This window comes from Ostrea edulis, chromosome 9 (genome assembly GCF_947568905.1).
Source record: "Ostrea edulis chromosome 9, xbOstEdul1.1, whole genome shotgun sequence".
NCBI classification, from domain to species: domain Eukaryota; kingdom Metazoa; phylum Mollusca; class Bivalvia; order Ostreida; family Ostreidae; genus Ostrea; species Ostrea edulis.
Genome location: NC_079172.1, coordinates 54,344,805 through 54,370,593, shown reverse-complemented (window position 1 = coordinate 54,370,593; position 25,789 = coordinate 54,344,805). Strand labels below are relative to the sequence as shown.

The 25,789-nt window shown below is 35.6% G+C and overlaps 2 protein-coding genes and 1 pseudogene across 2 annotated transcripts in view; 2 read left to right on the top strand and 1 right to left on the bottom strand.

The window, feature by feature from the left end:
- The window catches only part of LOC125659626 (2'-deoxynucleoside 5'-phosphate N-hydrolase 1-like), a 370,196-nt gene that overhangs the window by 122,139 nt on the left and 222,268 nt on the right, over positions 1-25,789 (top strand). The window lies entirely within an intron of this gene.
- On the top strand, positions 3,884-5,518 carry LOC125656468 (putative nuclease HARBI1). The gene is made up of 3 exons (XM_048887101.2): positions 3,884-4,355; positions 4,674-4,850; positions 4,984-5,518. Exons 1-3 carry the CDS (start codon positions 3,900-3,902, stop codon positions 5,491-5,493), a joined length of 1,143 nt encoding a protein of 380 aa, XP_048743058.2. The 5' UTR covers positions 3,884-3,899; the 3' UTR covers positions 5,494-5,518.
- On the bottom strand, positions 6,114-7,038 carry LOC130050566 (uncharacterized; annotated as a pseudogene).

The window sequence follows — 25,789 nt, the reverse complement described above, 5'->3', positions numbered from 1 at the left end:
TTAAATAAAAAAAAAATTCTATGTGCTTGATAACTACGCATATGATAAACTCAATTATTACATTTTGCATTACTACAATTTGCGTCAAGTTCAACGCAGAATGTAATAAAGCAAAAGGGCATAGATATATAAGTAATTGAAAATAACATTATTTAAAGATATGTTTAATTTTTAATTATTGTGTGCTTTAAATGAATCAAATAAATCTGTATTATCAATTAATGAGAGCAATATTGAGTTACTGTTCTCTTATATTGAATTAAAGATATCATTTGTCTTAATAAGAGCGCGATTATTACAAGATCATCGTTTGAATCTCCCCCCCCCCCTCTCTCTCTCTCTCTCTCTCTCTCTCTCTCTCTCTCTCTCTTCCCATACACTCGCGCAGTGTTGTATGTGCAAATTATCTATGCACAAACAATTTATGTACCTAAATGGTTTCCTGATTTATAAATCTGCAATACTCTGACAAGTAAATTATACTGTATAAGGATTCATGCACAATACAGGGTAAATATTATACTCTGATACTTCCCCTGATTGAAGATAGCTGATCGGCACGGGCTAAGTGTGTCGCAGTCTGTACAATGGACAATGTTGTTTACTGTTGGAATACAAATGGTGTGTATCGTTTTGTTTCATGGATTATGCTAATAAATGGAGTTTTACTACTACTTTGAGTATTTTCGACAAGTGTACACGTACATCTTCGGTCCTCTGCTGATATTACGAGTAGACCCAGGTAAATAGTCATCCACATTCGATGCTTTTTCATGGCGAGCATACATGACCATGTCTTCTTTATACGTACAGTAGCATTTATGTACATTGTATTTGCATTTTGCTTGAAGTAAGTGTGAATGGTATAGATTTTATACCCTTTGCTTATTCCATTTCATCAATAGATCTAGATAATAAATGAAATATTTCTCCGCGTTTTTGTATAGTTTTGACATATTTATTGCAAATGTACGCACATTCACATAAAGAAAAGACATTCTATATATATTTATCCAAAGCTTTTAGAATGATTTACTACTGTACGATATGTTTATTGTAATTTTGAGCACTGCATGGTTTTTCAAAACGTGATTTCATTTCTTCTTGATGTCCTATAAATTAGTGTCGGAGATGTACGTGTTACCTGTCGAAGCTACCCGCACAGGTAAATGGAAGACACTGATGTGAAGTGAAGCGTAGCAAAACTCGCCCCCTTATATACCATGCGAACCCTGATACATATAACAATAGAATATCCAACTAATATGGCGGATTAACAAAGAAATATGGCGGACATATAGAATTATACTATATTCATGTCAGCTTTAAGTATCGCAAAATTTCGGCGAACGAACTATTAGAATGAATTACTATGAGCATAAAGAAGACAAACTGCATGTAATATTGTATACTTTGAAAACATGAGATGTGTCCTTTAACACACAACGGACGACAACCAATTGCAATAGGTCACCTGAGTAAACTCAAATGACCTAAAAATGTCTATTGTTCACACATTTGATAAGTGACCATTTTGGCCCCACCCTGATATCAAAACACCTACCCCTGGGATCATCAAATTTACAATTTTGGTAAAGGACTACCTGTTCCTCCTTAATATCTATTTAGTTTTAATATAGTATCAACAGCACTAAAGAAGATGTTATTTGAGTGTTTTACACATAAACACTATATACCAAGTTTGGCCCCGCACTGGGGTCAGAACCCCTACCCCAGGGATCATTAAATTTACAATTTTGGTAGAGGCCTTCCTGCTGTCCATCACCATGCATTTAGTTTTTATTACACATGTGTGGTTCTTGAGAAGAAGATTTTTGAAAATTGGTGAATTTTGGGAAGTTTTTGCCCCGCCCCTAAGGCCCCAGGGGTGCTAGAGACTTGAAATTTACAATTTATGTCCCTCTTGTCCCAAAGATACTTCATACCAAAAATGAAAAGAATTGGACTGGTAGTTATCAAGAAGTTAAAAATGTTCAATTGTTAACGGACGACGTACGACGACGGACGACAACAGATTGGAATAGGTCACCTGAGTTTACTCAGGTGACCTAAAAAAAAATTCTGGAATTTGTAAACATAAAATGTACATTTTCATGTAAATTTTCAAACTGACAACGTAGAGTTTCTCAACGGTTTCAAGATTAACGATGGCTTTTTTAATTTAATGGTAAAGAAAAAGAAATTCCTCATTTATTCACTATGACAAATTCCACTCATCAACTGCTTAAATTCGCAAATCTGTTCATAAAATGCATTTCCTGGACAACTCAGCAAAACCCTATTCACAAAACAAACACGTGACGCCACGTACACAAGAACACAACACGAATACGATGACAATGCATGTAATAGTTACCCCATATGATATTGTTGGTTATGTAGTAGTTACCCCATATGATATTGTTGGTTATGTGCAGATACCCGATGGGTGTGGTCATTATGACCACACCCATCGGGTATCTGCACATAAATCAACAATATTATATGGGTTAAGTGACTTGTACCATAGTTTACTATTATTCATTATATTTTATTATAGCTTTCGGAAGCGCGGTCGCCTGTTTACAATATGATGCCAATTGTTGTGTCTTTACATTACACTTTGTACACCATATATTTCTATCATAATGACTGTCTATCGCCGAAAAATGCATAATGTTCATTAATTGTTTTTAAAAGGCCGTTTTTAAAGTGCATATAAATGTTTGGACTGTTGGTTTTAATATTTTTATTTAACATTTACGCATTCTCCGACTTTTAGTACCGGTATTGGCTTTAAAGAATTGAAATTTAAAAATTCAAATAAAATTCCAAGAACCCAAATTCGTGCATTGTTCTGTTTAAAAATTTAGCAATATATTCAACTGATGATGGTGGTTACTTTTTTGAAAATCCTATTTGATATCCTTCATTCTAATACATATTTTGACTAAATTGGCTGGAAAAACATTTACATGTACATACAATAGATTTTAAAAAATGGTGAAACATAAGAGAGAGAAAAAATTAAGAATTGTAAGATGCGAAACCATATGTGTTTCACAAGTCTGATTCACTCTGTCCGCTAAACAAGTTTATCTCTCAAACGCGTTCTTATCACGTGACTGGGACTTTTATAAAACTCTTTATAAATGATACCCGTATTTCTACGTACACGTGTTTCTCGACTTGAGGAGAATATGGAAATAGAAAGTCTTTGGGACGAGACCATTGACGATATTATCTTGTATCAATGTTTAAGTGAGATTCAGTGCAAATATCTATAATGTATTTGGAGAACTTAGTCTGAGTCAGTTGTCCGTGTTTGATATGTGCAATGATGATCTTTAGGAACTTCATACAGTGGACAGTGATGGGTTTTTTTTTCCAGAATGTGGGCGGGGTTTGAAGAAAAGTGTGGGTTATGTACAGATAACCCACACTTTTAACAAAAGAAAGCACACCAAACTATGGTACAAGAATGAGTCGTACCATAGTTTGGCGTGCTTTCTTTTGTTAAAAAGTGTGGGTTATCTGTACATAACCCACACTTTTCTTCAAACCCTGCCCACAAAACTCGAAAAAAAAAAACAACCACTGTCCAGACCACTGTATGAGGTTCCTCCAGATCAAAATTGCCCATACTAAACACGAATAACTGACTCAGACTAAGTTCTCCAAATAAATATTCGCACTCAATCTCATTTGTAGCTTGAGACAAGATAATATCGTCAATGGTTTCGCTCCAAAGACTTTCTATTTCTCTATTCTCCTCCATGTGTGCGAAGAAGTCGAGTTGACTTCGATCACGAACTATAGTTAAATGCGAAAGTAAATCAGCGCATGCGTAATACAAGACATTGATCGAATTTACTTTAGTTAAGACTATTGTAAACAAGATGGCTGTGAGTAACTGTGTTTCTTTTTTATTCTTGGAAATCTTTAATGACGAGAGCGAAGTAGAGTGCATGCATGTTCACAAGTGTAAAGACAGGAAAAAGAATTTTGTTTCTCTATACTCAAAGCGAGAATGCGTGCCAAAAGTTGAAGGATGCGTTTTAAACGTTGTGGAGTTGATGGACGAACCGCAGCATATCGATGATTTCAGAACCCATTTCCGATTATCTCGAGAGCTGTTTACATCCATCTTGAACGAACTTTCTCACACTCTCCAAAGAAACGGCCATGGTCCTCAAGTGAATGTGCCTCCTGACAAGCAGTTATTAGTGGCATTGTGGTATATTGCAAATACAGCATCCATGAGAGAAGTGGCACATGTATTTGGCCTCTCAATGTCAACAGTGCATGGAATTGTGAAAGATGTATGTGAAGCACTAGCGCAGCTTAGCGACAGGGTAAGTAAAGAAAACCAGCTTCTTCTCTCTGCATGTTTTGCAGATTTTTACAAATACATTGGTGATAATGTCATCTTTGCAAGCCAATAGGTATGAATCAGTCTACTACAGTACTACACTCTGGGAATATAATGGACCACAAGTCATAACCCTTGGTTTGCAAAGCTGTGATCATAGTGATAATATCTGTAAGTAAAATTCAAAATAAACGCAGATCATCCTTGGAATGTATTCCTATATGTAACTATAAAAGCTATAATTGTGATTCTAGGAGAAAATGCAGTTTCTAATATGTACATAATACTAAAATTCATACAGGTGATACAATGGCCATCCCCTGAACAACAACAGCGTACTGCAATAGAAATTCAGGACATGTGCTCTCTTCCTGGCGTAGTGGGTTTCATAGATGGGACCCACATACGAATTTCCAGTGCGTTACAAGGACAGAAGGATTATTATAATAGGAAAGGATTTCCTTCAATTCAGTTGCAGGTAAACTAGTTGTGCTGTAGAGATATCACTTCAGTTCACAATTCTGTAAAATGTTGATCAATTTGACAAATATAACATTAGTTAACTTTAGATCCTTTCTTAGACTTATATGATTTTCATTATTGAAATTCAGGTTGTTGTGGACCACAATATGAAAATTTTGAACTGCTATACAGGTTGGCCTGGGTGTGTCCATGACGCACGTGTGCTCAGAAACTTTGGACTATACCATAGAGCCGAGGCAGGGGAACTTATTACACCAAATTTCTACATATTAGGCGACAATGCCTATCCACTAAGGAACTGGCTTATCACGCCCTTCAAAAATGTGGGACAACTGACAAGACAGCAAATTAAATTCAACAAGAGACTCTCCAGTGTTAGACAAAACGTAGAAAGGACTTTTGGATATTTGAAAGGAAGATTCAGGCGATTGCGTGATATACCTTTGCATAATCACAGAGAAATCTGTACTCTGATTTATGCATCTTGTGTGTTGCATAACCTGTGTGTTCAGTACAATGATGACATCGACGGTTTTGTTGAGCAAGATATTGAACATCATCCTAACCAGTTTGAAAATGTTTACCAGAATGGTCATGCTGGGGTTCTTCGTAGACTCCAGTTGGTTAATATTCCTTAACCAAATAAAGAATTACCAAATTTCAGAATGTTGTTTTTATCAATCTCTGACATTTTGTTTTCTTCAAGTTCCTCTCATAAAAAATTCAGCTTTAAGCCAACCATAAAAAATTCTTGTTTACAGTTTCCCACCCATATCTTTCAGAATATTAATACATTTTAATAATAGTAAATAAGCATGATAATGTGATTCTCCAACAAACTTTTACCCCAACAGTTTAATTTGACAATGCAGCATAGATAAACTGCAGTCCAAATTTTCTGTAATTCAAGAAAACTTTATGTACTATTTAGTTTCACAAAACACTATTGAAGACAAGAAACTTTTTTTTCCAAAATTTATAATCAAATATTTGATTGTAACAAACGCATATATCTTTATGTGTAATAAACTTAAAAAACAATAACAAGATTTATAAAAAAGTAATATCAAAAAAAAAAAAAAAATACTGATTTCAACAACCTTCTTAGATGATTGATATAAAGAAAACCCCATATTTGGGCTTTGTATAACTTTGTCAAACATATTGAAGACCAATAACAGTCACCTATGTAACATTATCATTCGAGTCTTATAACTTTGTCAAATAAACATACTAAAGACCAATAATAGTAAGTCACCTATGTGACTCCATAAAATGATCAATCTGATCCTGAGTCTTGTATAATTTTGTCAAATCAATACACTATAAGTATACAGCACCTTAAAATAGCCTAGTCTGCAAATGTACAGAAGATTAATTTCCATTTTTATCAATACACTTCTCAAATAAATCAAGAAACCTGTCCATTCTTTACATCTTTTCTGCATGGAATTTTTCAATTTTCTCACTGAATTCTTTTTCTTTAGCATCAAGGTGGTCCAATATTTCTTGGGCCTGTTTCCTTTTTTTTGCACATTTTTGCGCCTTCTTCTTAGGACTCTTTGAATTGGTTGAGGTGGTTTTTGTTTTGTCACTAAAAGGACATTCATTTGACTCACTGCTGTTACATGTACTACCGGTAATGCTGTCCATTATAAAAGGCGGTTTTGATGATTGTTTCGTTCCATACATTAAATCGAACTCCTCTTTCAACCGGAAATACTTTCTTTCTGTCCCCGTTCCCGAATCAATAATTTCTTTCCATCGCTTCTTTAAGTTGTTGTATTTGTTTAAGGCTTGTGTTGGTGTTATTTTCATGTGAAAAATGTTGGACAAATCTTTTGCTATTTGGTTCCATAAAGTTCCATGATTTCTGGGTTTTTTTCAAACAAGTCTTGCCTCTCATGACGCAGGTGAACAAGCATATCCTCCTGTTTATCTTTCCACACATGCACACTGGCAGCTGAGATTTCATCACTTGAGGATGAGCTACATGAGGCACTTGAGGGGGGAGGAGCCACGGGTGGAGATGGACATGGTGGGGTGAATGAAGATGGACCTGGTGCTTTCAACTGTGGTGTAGTCTGAGATTTAGGATTTGAATTATCTACACTTGATGTTGCTGAAGGTGTTGATACCGTGGGCTCGGGACATTGCTTCGCGATGAGCATTTGAACTATCATGTCCTTTAATTGAGGGTCTAAAAATGCAGAACTTATCTTCTATTAATATTCATCTTAATATTCACAAATGGTAATAAGATAAACTTTGATTATATAAGTCCTATGTAACCAATCTGATTAAAATCAAACCCTTAGATGGCTACACAAGAAGGGTCTCCTTACCTCTCATAGAGATCTAGGTGAGTTGATCAGAGGATATGATTTCAATCAGTTTGCTATGTAACAAGTTGCTGACATGAAAGCCATTTTAGATACCTATGTTTCCAGAAGAGGCGAAAAATTATTATTCATATTTATGAAAATGTGGTTGTGAACCCAAAAGAAAAAAAGATCCCCTGCAGGACATACATCATAAAGACATTTAGTATCCAGAAATTTTAAGATTTGCCTCTGGAAATTAAAATGAACACCAGTAAAACCAAGGACTATTTACTTGCCACTACCTGCAATAATGTAGCCCTCTCCAATTTTTTTTTTGGGGGGGGGGAGAAATCACGAAAACATAATTTATTAGAATAAAAAAAATCAGATAGGGCTACATTATTGCAGCTAGCTTGCTACTTATGCATTTGTTCCATTAATAAACGTTTATTCCAAAAAAAATTACTACCTGTATCACCAGATATAAGACATTACTTCGTTGCTGCATCACATTCAATGTGCATTTCAATTCCATTTGCTCCTTTTATCAATAGTTTTGGCATTCTGAAAAAATACACAATCTACACATAATTAAAGTGAAAGCAAATACAATGCATTTTTAAAATGCTATACTACCATTTACATTTTGAGATGTAGGTGACTGGTCAAGGTAAGTCGTAAATAAAATCCAGGCAAACAAAAGTTTAGACAGCCGTAACTAGTTAGGTAAGCATTATAAATTGGTTTAGTGTTATTGTCAATTTTAAAGTTTTCATAGACAAATAAAACTTAAAAGACAGAGAGGACAAACACAATGCCTGGATCTTCAAATCTACCAGGGGAATAGTGAAAAGTACGTATGTAAAGAAGTACTTTAAGCAAGGGTGGATCTAAAGCCCCCCCCCCCCCCCCCCTCATTTGCAGATCAAAAAGTTTAAGAGTTATTCAATTTTAACAGTCTTAAAGTAAAAACATATGAAAGGTGGATACTTACATCACTCAAACTTAACAACGCCATTATATCATTTAATTCTACGATAAATAAGACGAAACACTGATACATAATTACGACATTTTCGTCAGATACAAGTACCACTTAAGAATTCTTAAATAGTATATGTAACATAAGACAATTTGAAAGTGAAAAAGAAGTGCCAGGAAACGCTCAGAATGCAGGATTTTGCACAATTTACCCTTAGCTTCCGGGGGCCTAGGTGGCCCCCAGCCTGTTGGGAGTAACCTTTAAATCAGCTTTTTAAAAATCTTTTTTATATTTCATTACGAAATAAGGTCCGAGTATGGAAATTAGAATGACTAGAACTTTGGAAACAAGTAGTATTAACATTTTCATGTATAAAAGACTGTCTCACGATTTCCCCTAAAATGTTATGTACACCAACAACGGGTTGATGGGGGTAGAGGTGGAGGGTGTGAAAAGTATGTAAAAGATCAAGTGCTAGACCCCCCCCCCCCCCCACCTTTCACAAATTCCTGGATCCGCCTATGATTAAATACTACATATATCAGCTGCATGTAAGTTTTACTGACCTGACTATCGTGAATACAATTATTTCCTCTAGTAGACCTTTATTCTGTAAGAAATAAAATGGAAAAGTTATGTTTTTTCTTTGTCAGCGATGATAACATTTTTTGCGTCATGACACTGCGGGTGTGGTGGGTCGACAGGGGATGCTTACTCCTCCTGGGCACCTGATCCCACCTTTGGTGTGCACAAGGGTCCGTAATTGCCCAACTCTGTGTTGTATTGCTTATAGGAGTTATGAGATTGATCACTGTTCGTTATCTTCACCTTTCCTTTATATCACAAACAGCACGAAAATATAGCCTGAATATTTATTAGTGGAAATACTTTCAAAAAATGGGAAAAAAATCTTTAAAAAGCAATAAATAATTAAAATACTGAGTCGCATAAAGTGAATTCTTACCGCCCGACGCCATCTTTACAATCGATCTACCAACGCAAACGCGTGGGTTGAACTATCGTAGGGAAATTACGTCACTCCAGTTAAACTAATTCGGGTTCGATGTTACTGTAGTTCAACTATTGTAACTAAAGTTCGTGATCGAAGTCAGCCGTAAGTAGACATACGGGTATCATTTAAAGACCCTGTCACGTGATAAGAACGCGTTCAAGAGAACAGCGGCGGCCAATCAGACTTGTGTTTCTTTTATGGTTTCGCGCCATACAAATCTTTTTTTTTTTTTTGTTGATTTTTTTTTGTTTTTGTTTTTTTGTTTTGTTTTTTTTTTGTTTTTTTTTGTTTCGCTATGTTTCACTGATTTGTTTTAATTCATTGTATATACATGTAAATGTTTATTAGCCAAATTAGTCAAAATATTTATTACATTGAAGACTATCAAATGGGATTTTTAAATTAAGAGTAACTACCATCATGTTGCTAAATTTTTAAACAGAAAAATGCAGAAATATGGTTTCTTAGAATTTTGATATTGTATTTATTTTCAATTCTTTGAAGCAAATACCGGTACTAGTAGTCGGAAAATGAGTAAGTATGAAATAAAGATATTAAAACCAACAGTCCAAACATTTAGATGCATTTAAAAAAGAAGTTTTTAAAAAGAATAGTTAACGTTCATACAATTTTTGTTGAAAGGAAAGTCATTTTAATAGAAATACATGTATATGGTGTACAAAGTGTAATATAAAGACAAAAAATTGGCACCATATTATTAACATGCGACCGCGCTTCCGAAAGCTATAATAAAATATAATGAATAATAGTAAACTATGGTACAAGTGACTTACACCATATAATATTGTTGATTGTGTTCAGATATCCGATGGGCGTGGTCATAATGACCACGCCCATCGGGTATCCGCACATAACCAACAATATTATATGGGGTAACTACTACTTAGTAAACAGGTGAATGAATGAATGAAAGTGTATTGAACAATATGAAATGAATAAAATGCATCCAACATTTGATAATTAAAATATGCAATTGTCACCCTGTGACACATGTACTGACACAATCTGATACTACAACATGTCCATTATTTGTGTGTAAAAATTTCAAAACAGTTTACAATATATGCATTGACAGTGTGAAATGTACAATGCATGTCAAATGTAAATTTTACGTGTACATATTCCAGAGATTAAAAAAAAGTGCAGGCTGATATCGGTCATCTAAGGGTCGGTACTCTATGACCACGTTCATGTACATGTATGTTTATATAATAAAAAATGATCAAACCATGCCATTGAGAAACAAGCTATGATTGTAATCTACCGATTATAAAGTCTCCCAAACGAAATACTGGCTGTATAAAAGTGGCTTTTTCTGAGTACTTCTATTTTCCTCCCTTGACAAAAGTCATGCCAATTTTAACTTCATTTTATAAATCTGTATCACGAAGACTTTGATTTTGAAAATTTTCAACCCTTCCTTTTTTCCTTCAGTAAAACTAGTGTCATTTGAACTTGATCTTAGTTTGTAGGTCCCAACATCCTCTCAGTTATACAAGTTTTTATAATCGAAGTCAAAGGCGATACTAATTTGTAGGTCACTACATCCTTTATCATTTCTGAAGTCAGTCCCAGTTCTAAATTATACCAGATTTATGTTCAAGGTCACTGGAGTCAGGATACGAATTTGTAGATCCCATCATCCTTTTATCATTTCTGAAGATGACATCTCTCTAATACTATTATACCTAGTTCTCAAGAAATACCAAGTTTAAGATCTAACGTCAGCGGTCACTGGAGTTACTTGACCTTGATACTACTTTGTAGATTTCATCATCCTTTCTGAAGACACCATTTCTTTATCAGATCTGGTTCTTGAGTAATACAAAATTCATGTTCTAAGGTCACTTGACCTTGATACTAGTTTGTCCCTGTCATCCTCTGAAGATCCCAAGTCACTATTATGTAGTCCCTGTCATCCTCTGAAGATCCTAAGTCACTATTATGTAGTCCCTGTCATCCTCTGAAGATCCCAAGTCACTATTATGTAGTCCCTGTCATCCTCTGAAGATCCCAAGTCACTGTTATGTAGTCCCTGTCATCCTCTGAAGATCCCAAGTCACTATTATGTAGTCCCTGTCATCCTCTGAAGATCCCAAGTCACTATTATGTAGTCCCTGTCATCCTCTGAAGATCCCAAGTCACTATTATGTAGTCCCTGTCATCCTCTGAAGATCCCAAGTCACTATTATGTAGTCCCTGTCATCCTCTGAAGATCCCAAGTCACTATTATGTAGTCCCGGTTTTAAAGTAGAGTGTTCTTTCCTTGATCAACATTTAATATGCAGAGGCACTGCACGACAACTATGGTTTCCATGGTGTGGAAACTTAAGAAAACAAATGGTTTACGCAAAGTTTCAGTTTGGAGATTTTAAGTTTACAAGGGTTTACGGAGTGCATTAACCTAGGCCGTCCCTGATTCCAGGTGGTTTACGCAGCGGAAACGTAAGGTTTTTGCACTGTTTCTGCACTACTGATACTAGTCGCCACCCTAGGTTTCCGCACAAATTACGCACTACTGAAACTACTTCACAATCTAGGTTTACGCAGTGCGGAAACCTCCAGAAACTTATCAAAATGAATAGCCTATTCTTATCTAAAATAAGACATAATTGAATCAAGGCTATGTACACACAGTCACACTTTTTAATATCAGTGATATATATTGTGGTACTGAAATTTACAAATCATTCAGCAAAGGTTTATGCAAACCAATTCTCTATTCATTGAATAAAATGTTTAAAATCTGAGATATTACCAACCACAAATTAAAACAAAACACAAACATTTTAAATACAATGTAATGCTTTTATTAAAGATTAAAAAACTTATATAAAGATTATATAAAGGATATAAGCCAAAAACTATCCATTCTGCGAGAGAAAGAACTGATCGAGGCCGTAGACAGTTTGAGGCTTATATCCTACTTAAAACATTACATTTTTTGTTCTAAGAATGGACAGGCTCAGGTAAACCCATTGGCCATGATAATTATGAATAAAGCTACTTTTGAATAGTCTGACTATATAACCAGTCTTAAGTAGAAGTCCGTTTCTTTTGTTCACTTATTGGACAGTGTCAGGTAAGTAGTCTTCTACTGCAGGTTTTATATTCACTCTTTCTATAGTACTGAACCATATCAACATGTCGTCCTCTGATGGGGAGAACATTTTCATTGCACAATCAAAATTTAAGCATTTCTTTGACAAATGTAATTTGTCTTTCTCTCATTTTCAGCCTACCTGTAGACGTTTAATAAGTTATTGGGTTTACCAGGCACTGTCCAATAAGTTGACAATTACTGTCCATTATTTTTAAGAATAATGGACAGCAATTGTCAACTTATTGGACACCTACAGGTAACCTTTTCACTACAAGTGGACTTTCAATATAAAAGCCAAAAAAGACAAAGGATTGCATAACAAAAATGTTTTAATGAATAATAACATTAACAATATTAAGCTTGGTTGAACAATATAGGACATGCACAACAGTACAAGTGTAAACAAGAAATGATTCAGAGACATGTACAAAACTGAAAAGGGCTACAAACATGTATCATTTAATTGATAAAAGTGATGTAGTGCCAAAACAATTCAAACATACTGAGCATACAATATCTTTCCATGTCTAGAGTGGATTGACCCTTGACCATGTGACCTCAAAATCAACAGGGATCATTTACTCCTTAGGATGTACCAGTATAGTAAGTTTGATGTTTGCCATAAGTCTCAAACAAGAGATGTTTGTAAAACACATATGACGCCCATGGTGCAAAATTGAAAAGGGTTATGCACACACATTATTTAATTGATAGTAGTATCATCAATTCAAAATATTGAGCAGACAATATCTTCCTATGTCAAGAGTGAATTGACCATGTGACCTAAAATCAATAGGGGTCATCTACTCCTTATGCTGTACCAGTGTACCAAGTTTGGTGTCAATCAAGCAAATAATTCTTAAAATATAGGAGACAATATAGTACAATGTCCAGTTCAACAATGTACCAGTGTACTAAGTTTAATGAATGTCAAGCAAAGGGTTCTTGAGATATTGGTTTATGTCCAGAGCAGTGTTCGAAATTAACATATGCCCGTCAGTCTGTGACTGGTTAATAGTCTGGCGGACTGACTGTGGCTGTTTAATTTTCTAAAGCATCATTTTGGAAAATATACTTATGAAATCATACACACATTCAGCTGGACTGGAGACATAAAAAGTTAGCTTCAAGCCCTGCAGAGTGTATTGACCTTTGACCATGTGACCTCAAAACCACTAGGGGTCATCTACTTCTTAAGATGTACCAGTGTGCTAAGTTTGATGTCTGTCAAGCAAAGGGTTCTCAAGATATTGAGCAGAGAGTATCTTCCTATGTCCAGTTTGACCTTTGACCATGTGACCTCAAAATCTCTTGGAGTCATCTACTTCTTAGGATGTACCAGTGTACCAAGTTTGAAGTCTGTCAAGCAAGGGGTTCTCAAGATATTAAGTGGACAGTATCTTCCTTTGTCCAGTTTGACCTTTGACCATGTGACCTCAAAATCACTAGGGGTCATCTACATATTAGGATGTACCAGTGTACCAAGTTTGGAACCATTCTTCTTGACTATGGTCGTACTAATTGCTGGTTTAAGTAAAATTGGTAAGAAAATAATACAAAAATGTGCACTTTTTCATTAAAATGTAGAAGGTTTTATACATGTAACTGTATAAGGTTTTACATTTGTAACGTCATTCATTTAATCCATCCGAAAGTTTTAAATATGCTCTATATCAAAATAGTGTAAACAAGAGGTACTGTGAGCAATGCTCACTAAGAATACCCCCGCTTACCCCAATCTCCCAAAGGGTGTTGTTAATAGGTATAAATTACCTCTTTCCCAAGTGTAAAAATATGGTATGCCTTTGTAGAAGAAAATGGAAGATATAGTCCGAACACAAATCCATGGCATAAACCTATAATTTTGATCTTGAGATCAAAGGTTATAAAGAGGTCATGAATGTACATGACACATAGTCTCATGGTGATACACCCATGTCTTATGGTATGACTATGTCAAAACCCTATAATCAATTTTGACCTTGAGGTCAAAGTTCAAAGTCATATAGAGGTCATGAAGGTACATGACACATCGTCTCATGGTGATACACTCATGTGTCAAATATGGTATGCTTGTGTCAAAGAACAAAGAAGTAATGACCCGAACACAAATCCGTTGTAAAAAAAAAAAAACCCTTTAATTTTGACCTTGAGGTCAAGGTCATATAGAGGTCATGAAGGTAATCGACACATCGTCTCATGGTGATCCACCTGTGTGCCAAATATGGTATGCCTAAGTCAAAGAACAAAGAAGTTATGGTCCGGACACGAATCTGCACAGACAGACAGACGGTCAGACAGAGTGATTCTTATATACACCCCTGAACTTCGTTCGGGGGGGGGGGGGTATAATTAGGAACTTGGAAGTCCTTTGAAGGGAACAAAGTAGGTCCTTACCATATTTTGTTTCCTTTCTTCATAATCTTAACCACTCAACATAATCAATACTTTTCTGAATATACAGTTTTATTAGTATATGTATGTAACAAGGTACATTGTACATGTACATGGGTACAGTTTTACTTAATATTAGAATACATATGTGATTTTTTTTTTAAATTCAGGATTTCATCATGCTGATTTTATATCATCAAAGGTCCCAGAATCTTGGTAAGTGTTAAACTCATTATAAACATAAGTTATATGTACAAGCTCGCAAAGTCGTGGTACATAATGAGCTCATTATAAATGTATGCAATCCATCTTGCTTACCAAGGTCTCAGAAATGTGCTAAATACTTGTATTGTAGTAATGTAATATAAATGCCTAGTACAAACTTAAGGTTTCAGAGTCTTAGTATGTTTTGAAATTCTTGTATGCATGATTACATGTTTTATTTACTAACTCACCTTGTGTGCAAGTACCTCACATTTGCTCATTAAAGATGTATATGATATGCGTGTAATTTGGTCCCCAAAATGTAGGGAAATTTTTGCAAATCATCAAGATTTGATTATAAATATTTTCATACTTAAATTCTTGCTACATTTAACTAGGATTACTTTTGTATTACCATTAACCTCACCTATCCAAATTATACCCCCTTCCCTTTATCTTTATGATATATTGTTTAAAAGATCATTGACTACTTTGTAGGTACAGGTAATTTAAATCAATTTGAAAGCATATATACATGTATTCAAAAGTTGCATTAATAATGAAAATGAGATCCTCATGTCCAATATGCATTGCATTAATATACCTGCAACTGAAATGGATATTGTGATCAGAATGCTTCTTTGTGAATTCTCAAAACAATGTCCGAAATTCTTAAATCAGAATATAATATGTGACAAAAAAACTTAAAATTGTGAATTTACTGGATGATATTAATCAATATGACAATTTTTGATATCTGTTCACCTTAGTAACGCTACATCTTCCATCTTTTCACCATGCGTTATTTTCATTTTCAAGCATTTTGTCAAAATAAAGACTATTTAGTAAGAAATTGAATGTCTTTTTATATTCTTGTGACAGATTATCATGGTTCTTTCTAAAATTGTTTCAAACCTTGAATTCAGCTCAGGAAGCAAACATCCGTGCGAATTTTCGTAGGTACTCGATATTAAACACGAGTGTTTGAGAAAAGTAACCACTTTCATTCAAAGTATGGGGCATATTCTGTTTCTTAATACTTCTGTGCGTTCCGTGCGATATGTGTTAGACAAAGAAAACTCTCATTTATGTTGTTTTTGAGAAAAATAAATCGACCGATCGCTTCAAAAATCTAGAAACCCTGCGTTACTGAATCTTTTCACCATGGTCACGATGGTCCACAGTGACTTAGCGAGAAAAGCTGATATTTACATGAAAGCTTCCTGACATAGTGCAGATTCAAGTTTGTTCAAATCATGGTCCCTGGGGTAGGATGGGGCCACAAGGGGGGGATCAAAGTTTTACATACAAATATAAGGAAAATCTTTTAAAATCTTCTTCTTAAGAACTTAATGAGCCAGAAGAGCTGGGATTTACATGAAAGCTTTCTGACACAATGCTTATTCAAGTTTGTTCAAATCATATCCCCCGGGGTTAGGTTGGGGCAACAATAGGGGATCAAAGTTTTACATAGAAATATATTGGAAAACTCTTCTTAAGAACCAATGAGCTAGAAAAGCTTAGATTTACATGAAAGCTTCCTGACATAGTGCAGATTGAAATTTGTTCAAAGTATGGCCCCCGGGGTTAGGTTGAGGTCACAATAGGGGACCTTATATGAAACCTTTATTACAAAGTGTAGATTCCGCCGCGGTGGCCTAGAGGTTAGAGCTTTCTCCCCGCATGCGGTAGGCCGGGGTTCGAATCCCGGCCGCGACAGACCGAAGTCGTTAAAACGGGTAGTGATAGTTCCATCGCCAAATGCTCGGCATCAGGTGTGAATGTCACGGGTCCTCGGAGATGACCTTAAAAACGGATGTCCCGTGTCACAGTAGGTATGGCACGCTAAAGAACCCTCACTGCTCAATGACCGTAAGCGCCGAGCATATGTCTAAATTTGAAGCCCTTCACCGGTCTTGGTGACGTCTCCATATGAGTGAAAAATTCTCGAGCGAGACATTAAGCAAGATGCAATCAACCAATCAATCATGTTTGTTCAAATCATGACCCCCAGGGGTAGGGAGGGGCCACAATGAGGGATCAAAGTTTTACATGCAAATATATAGGAAAACATTTTAAAAAATCTTCTCAAGAACCACTGAGCCAGAAAAGCTGAGTTTACATGAAAGCTATCTGACATAATGCAGATTCAAGTTTGTTAAAATCATGGCCCCCGGGGGTAGGATGGGGCCACAATAGGGGATGAAAGTTTTGCATACAAATATACAGGGAAAATCTTTAAAAATCTTCTCAAGAACCAATGGGCCAAAGAAGTTGACATTTACATGAAAGCTTTCTGACATAGTGCAGATTCAAGTTTGTAAATATCATGTCCTCCAGGGGTAAGTTGGGCCAAAATAGGGACTAAGGTTTTACATACAAATATATATGGAAAGTCTTCAGATATGGACCAAGGTGACTCAGGTGGGCGATGTGGCCCATGGGCCTCTTGTTATTTTTGGTCTCACAAGAATAAGAAAACTTTAATACTACTTGTATGAACCACTCTGAATCTGTCTGTCCATCTGTTTGAATGGGATCACACTTCCTTCAGGTTATCTTGGAACACTCTGGTTGATACTAAACGAGCGACTGTGTGAAATCTACAGAGAAGTCTGGGTATTCTGTGTGGAAGTGTTTGTGTCAGATTAGACAGGTTGTCAGATTTCACAGAGTAAAGAGGGATTGGGATGAACAGTAATTAATCTATCCAATTCTTCCTCAGTGTTGTACATTCATCAACACATTTAGTTATGAACATTGTAATGATTATACGGTTGTGATTATTACCATTATGTACAGGTTGTTTAATATCCATGTTCTTGTTGTTTTCCAGTCTCCTCATCATACTGGGGACCATTTTTGAAGGTTTAGTGTTGTAAGTATAATTATGCACCTCTCAATTTGCATCATTGAATTTTCAAATACCTACTTCATGTCCAGATTGTATTAGATTGAATGTCTATTGGATGTCCTTCTGCTTAAATACCTGTGTACTCAGTCATCATGATCTCACCAAACCGGGAGTGTCTACAGGTCTCCATGAACAAAATTCAAGTGCTTCCCCAAGTATTTAGTCATTTTCAAATCAACCCTCAAACAGCAGTTTGTTCTCCTCTCCTATTTATCTTTCATGTTTGCACTATATCATGCTATTTTTATTTCTTTGCAATTCATTGTGAGAGGAGATATAGTAATGGGGCCCTTTGTGTGTGTGTGTGTGGTTGTAGGTGTGGGTGGTTGTAGGTGTGTGGTTGTAGGTGTGTGTGTGGTTGTAGGTGGGTGTGTGTGGTTGTAGGTGTAGGTGTGGGTGTGTGTGTGGTTGAAGGTGTGGGTGTTGGAGTGTGTATGTGTAACACTCTAAAGGCTGCTTGTTTTGTGCAGTTGTTTTCATACTTTTTATATAGCTTTGCTATCAAGAGCAGAAGAACCCTATAGATTTTAGGGCCAAAAGATTCAAGGTGACAGTTTTCAAGTGAGGACCTTCTTATTTTACAGAGTATGAGTATGGAAAATGTGCATGTGGCAAGGATTTTGATTCTCTTCTATTTTTAAAGAAAATTACAGGTTGTTGAACGTAGTCCATTTTTAGGAAATATTCATATTATGCAAAGAAAGTACATGTATGTCAAAGCCTGATGATAGCCGATACTACCTGAAGTAAAGTTCTACGACTGAAGAAACCACCCTATATAAGCATTTTCACGAACTTATCATGTACCGTTTGCGGTACTCTACAATGTAACTCTTGTTAAAAATAAGTCAAAGGTCAATGTCATTAGGTCAAAACTCTTGGTACTACAACAAAGGTCTCTTCATGAGGAATCAATATTTGAAATATCAAAAACCTACCCCCCTTGATTTAAAAGATAATAGCCCAGGTTAAGTGTGACGCCGACGCTGTCACCGGGGCCATGACAATAGCTCTCCGAACAGTTGTTCCAGCGAGCTAAAAAGGGTCCAGAAGACTTTATTATTTTATATCTCAAATACAACATATGAATTATGTGAAAAAAGTGGTCTGAACACCTACATGTATATTTTCCAAATGATTTCAACTGAATGAGCGAATATTTACTCTTAAGCCTTTAACAAATGATACATCATTATTTTGGTTTCATTATAGAAATGTACATGGAATTCCAGGAATGTATCACTATCGTTATTTTTCCAAAAAATATTGATACTCAGCTATGTACAATGTGTTCACGTAACCTGAAACACATATACATTTGTTATTCATGCAATTATGTCAAAAGAATCTGGGCGTCTTTAAAGAACTGGATTCAACAAAAATCTGGTAAAATAACCAAATTTAGCTCAAACAAAGTCATTCTCGGAACTTTGGATAAAGATGTATGATTAAACATTAGGATAGTATTAGTCAAGAAATGTATTTCTCAGTCTAACATATGTTAAATACATGTATTATTTTAGTGAAAAATATATAGTAATGATTCGTTTTGAAAAAATAAATGGTCAATATGAAAATGCTCGTTTCAAAGTAATATGTAGGCTCTGTATTTCTGGTTGTTCTGTGTTTTCTTCTTAGCAAAAATTACCTGCTCCTTTTTAAAAATATGTTGTGTGTGTGTGACTATCTCTCTCTCTCTCTCACACACACACACACACACACACACACACAGAGAGAGAGAGAGAGAGAGAGAGAGAGAGAGAGAGAGAGAGAGAGAGAAAAGAGTACTTGTCATGATTTACCCATCAAATCAAAATTGTGTTCGAACTAAATATTTTCATAGTTCTTTAATTATTCATTCTAAGTTGAACATGGCTTGCGATAATTCTGAGAGAAAATTGATACGCTCCAGCTGACGAATTATTGCACACACTGGACGTGATTGTGATACGGAAAACAAAGTGTTGTTCTGTTTGTGAGGCGCATGTGTATCTGGACCTCAATCCCAGGGTAGCACCAGACTCCTTTCATCACTTATGAATGCATGTAAACAAAAGTTTGAAAAGAATAAAACAAAAATCCATTATGGATTTAAAAAATAACATTATTATGTATGAACACTACAATGTATGTTGTTTGTTTTATTCTGTGAATATAGACGATAGATTGATCACTGCTCGTTATCTTCACCTTTCATTGACTATTTTTGTACATATCGAACAATTGAGGTTTTATAAGACAATTTCAAATCAAAGGCTTTTGAAATTGTATAAAGAGTATTGTTTTGTCATTTTAAACATGTGTATACATGTACTTTTATTATGCTGTTCAATGAAAATGTGCGATTTTTGATTATGTTGAACTATATTAATCACACAAATAAAATATTTCCTGGTACCATATAGTAACCTGCAGTTATTGATGTGAACTTCCAAAAAAAACTTGGAAAGTTTACATGTATATTGTACATATTGTAAGTCATATCCTTCATACTATAAAGTTTATATTGTACATATTGTAAGTCATATCCTTCATACTATAAAGTTTATATTGTACATGTTATAAGTCATATCCTTCATACTATAAAGTTTATATTGTACATGTTATAAGTCATATCCTTCATACTATAAAGTTTATATTGTACATGTTATAAGTCATATCCTTCATACTATAAAGTTTATATTGTACATGTTATAAGTCATATCCTTCATACTATAAAGTTTATATTGTACATGTTATAAGTCATATCCTTCACACTATAAAGTTTATATAGTACATGTTATAAGTCATATCCTTCACACTATAAAGTTTATATTGTACATGTTATAAGTCATATCCTTCATACTATAAAGTTTATATTGTACATGTTATAAGTCATATCCTTCACACTATAAAGTTTATATAGTACATGTTATAAGTCATATCCTTCATACTATAAAGTTTATATTGTACATGTTATAAGTCATATCCTTCACACTATAAAGTTTATATTGTACATGTTATAAGTCATATCCTTCATACTATAAAGTTTATATTGTACATGTTATAAGTCATATCCTTCATACTATAAAGTTTATATTGTACGTGTTGTATGTCATATCCTTCATACTATAAAGTTTATATTGTACATGTTATAAGTCATATCCTTCATACTATAAAGTTTATATTGTACATGTTATAAGTCATATCCTTCATACTATAAAGTTTATATATATGTATACGTAACTTGGTTTATTTAGATTTCTGACAGAGCCATTTCAAATGATTTTAGGCATATTCCTGCCAACATTTCAAAGTTTATTCCAAGCGCTAATAAAAACCACAAAAAAATTCCAGGTTGAATTTCACTGTACCACGGGCGTGTATTGTACCGTTTGTTGAGTTTCACTGTCTGACGGGCGTATATTGTACCGTTTGTTGAATTTCACTGTACGACGGGTGTATATTGTACCGTTTGTTGAGTTTCACTGTCTGACGGGCGTATATTGTACCGTTTGCGGTACTCTTGTTGTAGTCTCATCCGAAGGATCGCCCCATTTAGTCGCCTCTTACGACATGCAAAGGATACTGAGGACCTAGAGACTTATTGTTGGTTCACAACACAATTCCCCTCTTGACATTCCTACGTTTGTGTGAAAGATTCAGACACAATGTACAATGTATAACCACAACATTTCAGGAGACCACAGGATCCAACATTTGTACTAATGGTTCACACTACATCCCTACCCCTAGGATTCAGCAACTAAATAATTTTACTCTAGATTTTGGCCAATCACGAAACACTTGTAACGTGCAAGGGAGGTCACTGCCTGTGAACCCCCGCGGGCTCGTACCCGTAATAGAAACGGATAGCCCTGAGATGCTGCCAATATGTACGATGCGCAGACTTAATCAGTTGTACTGCGCCTATATAGGATCTATTAACTGGTAGCGCACAAGTGCATTGGCAGGGAATTCCACACACCAGCGCACTTCCACAAGGACAAGCAGGGATGTCCGCACACCTGCCCTTGCGCAGTGATAACCGCACACCTATCACTATATAAATACCGGTTCTAATCAGAGACACTAGCAGGGATTTCCGCACACCAGAGCTCTACCACAAGACAGGCAGGGCTGTCCTTACACCAGATCTTGCGCAGCAACATGCAGGGATGTCTGCACACTTGTAGTTAAGAGATGCCAAATCCAGAGCAGGGTTTGGCTACTCACTCTAGCAGAAAGAAGCATGGATTGCCTCACACTTACTATTAAGAAGTACAATATCAGTAAGGAAGTCCGCCCACTTGTAAGTATATTACAAGGTTGGTTGAGTTTTATCTCTGGAACCGTTTAATCACCCATCGTGTAGAAGAATCCTATATATCCGCAGTACCATAATGATCCGTAGTGTATAATTACTTATAAATTAAAACAAAATACTAATCATACCCAAACTGGCTAATCTTTATAGAATCTACTATAGAAACACACAATGATTATAATTGCATGTACTTTAATTTAAAACTAACCATCATGAAATATTTATTTGAGTATGTCTAATAAGCAATTAAAATGACAAGGGCGATAACTCTCGCAATAAAGATAACATAAATACATCTTTCCGTTTCATCCTCATTCTTGGGTAAACAGCCATCAGAGGGTTTGGTACTTGTAATTGGTACATGTACCTCATTCCTTTACTCAATGATAACGTGTAAATGGAATGAACACAAATTTGAAGCATTCATTATGTCCCCCTCTCTCTCTCTCCTTCCCAAAAGGGGGCCATATTACACCGCCGCGGTGGCCTAGAGGTTAGAGCGTTCGCCTCGCATGCGGAAGCCCGGCCGCGACAGACCTTAGGCGTTAAAACAGGTAGTGACAGTTCCATCGCCGAACGCTCGGCATCAGGTGTGAATGTCACGGGTCCTCGGAGATGACGGATGTCCCGTGTCACAGTAGGTGTGGCACGCTAAAGAACCCTCACTACTCAATGGCTGTAAGCGCCGAGTATAGGCCTACATTTGAAGCCCTTCACTAGTCTTGGTGACGTCTATATGAGTGAAAAATTCCCGAGCGAGACCTTAAAATAAGCAAGATACAATCAATCAATCTTCCACTTCTCATTCAAAGTTTGTCCGAACCATATCTTTTTTTTCTTTCTTTTTAAATTGATATTTGGTAGTGTCGCTTACTATTTTTGATGACCTTTTAAAAGTCAAATAATAGAATTTTGGGGGCATTTTGTTTTATCCGGACAATAACATTTTTGTCTTTGTTATTTGGTATGTGGGTTGGTTGGTTGTATATAGTTTAACGTCCAACTCTGTAATTGTTCATTCACATGGAGACGTCACAATATTGCCGGTGAAGAGTTGCAAGATTTAGGCCAATGTTCGGCGCATGGAGGAATCTTTATCGTGCCACACTTGCTGTGACATGGGGCTTTAGTTTTTGTGGTCTCGTCTGAAGGATCACCTCATTAATGTAATCGCCTTTTATGACAAGCAAGAGGTATCGAGGGCCTATTCTAACCCGGATAAGACAATGTGTTTTATGCCATTTTGATGACCTTGACCTTTTTAGTAAAGGTCAAATAAGAATTGTGGGGGCGTTTGTTTGTCCGGACCATAACTTTTTTGGCTTTTAATTAATCGCCGTTGATATTTGGTATTGATATTTGGCATGATGTCAAGTTTAATCTATCTGAGGAGGAGGTTTGCGCATGCTCGAGATGTAAGGTTCTGTTTTTCGATCGAGCGATAGTTTTTCACCAAAAACTGGGATTATAGAATTCACAAGACTCAAAATGTGGTAGGATATGTTTTGAAATTACTTTCCTTCAGTGTTATGCGAATTTAAAGTTAATAAAGTTGTATGTTTGAACAATTTAATCAAAATACACAACAGTGCCCGAGTGATTTGACTGTGAACGATACTCATCATGGCTGATAACCCTAGGAAGCGCACAGCCGAGGAAATGGACACGAATAAAGACTCCACAGTTTCCATAGATTCTACATTGGACGATTTCTGTGTTGGAGACATAATGCAAGGTATCAACAGCATTCAAAATACTTTAGCTAATTTCATGATGCGGCTGGACGGACAGGGACGAGATTTGGATGATTTGACGAAGGAAGTGAGGAAGAAAAATGGTATAAATGAAAGACTGGAAAATGTGCAGCAGCAGGCAAACGATACTTTTATTATATACTCTTTCTGAATTGCAAGACAAGACAGACAGAAAAATATGGAACGTGAAACGAAACGGCTCAGGGATTATGTGATCTGACTAGAATTCCAAGTGAACACGCAGAACAAACATGTAACGGGGTGTAGTGGTAATTGATAAGACGAACTGGTATTTTCTATTAGTTTATTCTGGCATGTTTACTTATTATTATTATTTGGATTCTGCAAAACATCATATAAAGAGAAATTAAGTATATCAATCAGTACATGGAAAGAATATCATAATATATATTTACATTTTAGACTAACTTACATAAAAACATAGACACATACATTACTAGACAAACGGTAATGCTAGAGTTATTCCCCATTACACAATATCATTCAAATAGTTTGAACTTATTTACATATCTGGAAATAACTTTCATTATTTATATTAATTCTTAATATAAATACAAAGATACAAGTATATGATTATTTACAAGCAACCTACCAACTATGGGCTGAATCCTTTCCCAATAGATTCGAGTGATATATTGGTAATAATCTCTAATGTAATACGATCTACAAACAATATCATACACTTTATTACAGTGTCTTATAATACAAACGTATATACAAACTTATAAAAGTATCCTTGATCACTGAAACCTTATGACAATAAAATGTTTAAAACAGTAACTAATTTATCTCTCTTAGACATCTCTTTTCACATTATTAATCATAGATTAATATTGTATTAGTTATATCTGAAATGTTAAAAGTATGAAATGTCAAATTCAACTGACTGTCAGTGATTCCAAATCCTGTAAGAAATATCCTACCACTACCTGTACAGTCTAACCAAAATGTGGAACTCTACTCATAGACAAAGGGGTTAAAGGCCTTGGCGGGAAAAAACTAACCAATGGGCTTTTTGGAATATTTAATTAATCAAAGGTTAAGAGTTTAAGGTTAAAGTTTATATTTGCTAGGCTATGCTTAAATATGACTTTGTTTAATATGTTTATCTGACTGCTTAATTATAATTTTAAGCGGACTTAATTGTTTTTTTAAAATAGTTAAATATTATTGAAAGTTATTTCATAACTTTCAATGACATCTGAAAGAAATTAAAATCAAATAAAATCAACATCAAATAACACTATCACATATTTCCCCTTCTTAGAAATGACATCCTCGTCATCTCATTTTGAAGGAAGAAAATTAAAAGAAATGAAAATTCAACGGTCAAAACTTACTTCTGCAGCAGTATCTCGACAAATGCTGACGACAACTGCTTCTCATCTAAACCGGATAAGTGATTACTTGAAACAAGAGATTTAAGATAATTGCATTTTAACACCCAATCTGGTTGCTTAGATTCCTGCAATGCCATGGAAAATTCTCCAGTTCGCATCCAAGCTGGTTTGGTCTTCCTTTGAACAGGTCTAGCTCCTGCTATAGTACCTGGAGATTCACTGGACCAGCTTGTTCAGAATCTTCTGTAAAAGCAATTTCTTCTGCAGTGACTATCTCTTCCTCTGTATCCTTTGAGCTGACTTGGGGAGAGTAACCTTCGGACTCTCTAGCTTCATCTGAATCTGATATGTGGCTCTTATCATCAAGAGTGGGAGCGTCCTCCCTCACATCAGTGTCATCCACTATTGATGCTGTCCAGCCAGCTGGAGTCTGACCGTCGTCAGTCTGGACGGTATCAATATCGGAAGGAATGTCACTTCTTTCTTCATTCAGCGGAGTGGCTGAATTCAGCGGACCGGTCCTGACTATGACTTCCTCATCACTACTGTCACTGTCTGA

Excerpts from the sequence above, each read along its gene's own strand:
- LOC125656468 (XM_048887101.2), top strand. The coding sequence starts at position 3,900 with ATGGCTGTGAGTAACTGTGTTTCTTTTTTATTCTTGGAAATCTTTAAT. Across the intron at positions 4,356-4,673 it reads TAGCGCAGCTTAGCGACAGG|GTGATACAATGGCCATCCCC; the intron begins GTAAGTAAAGAA and ends AAATTCATACAG. Across the intron at positions 4,851-4,983 it reads TTCCTTCAATTCAGTTGCAG|GTTGTTGTGGACCACAATAT; the intron begins GTAAACTAGTTG and ends ATTGAAATTCAG.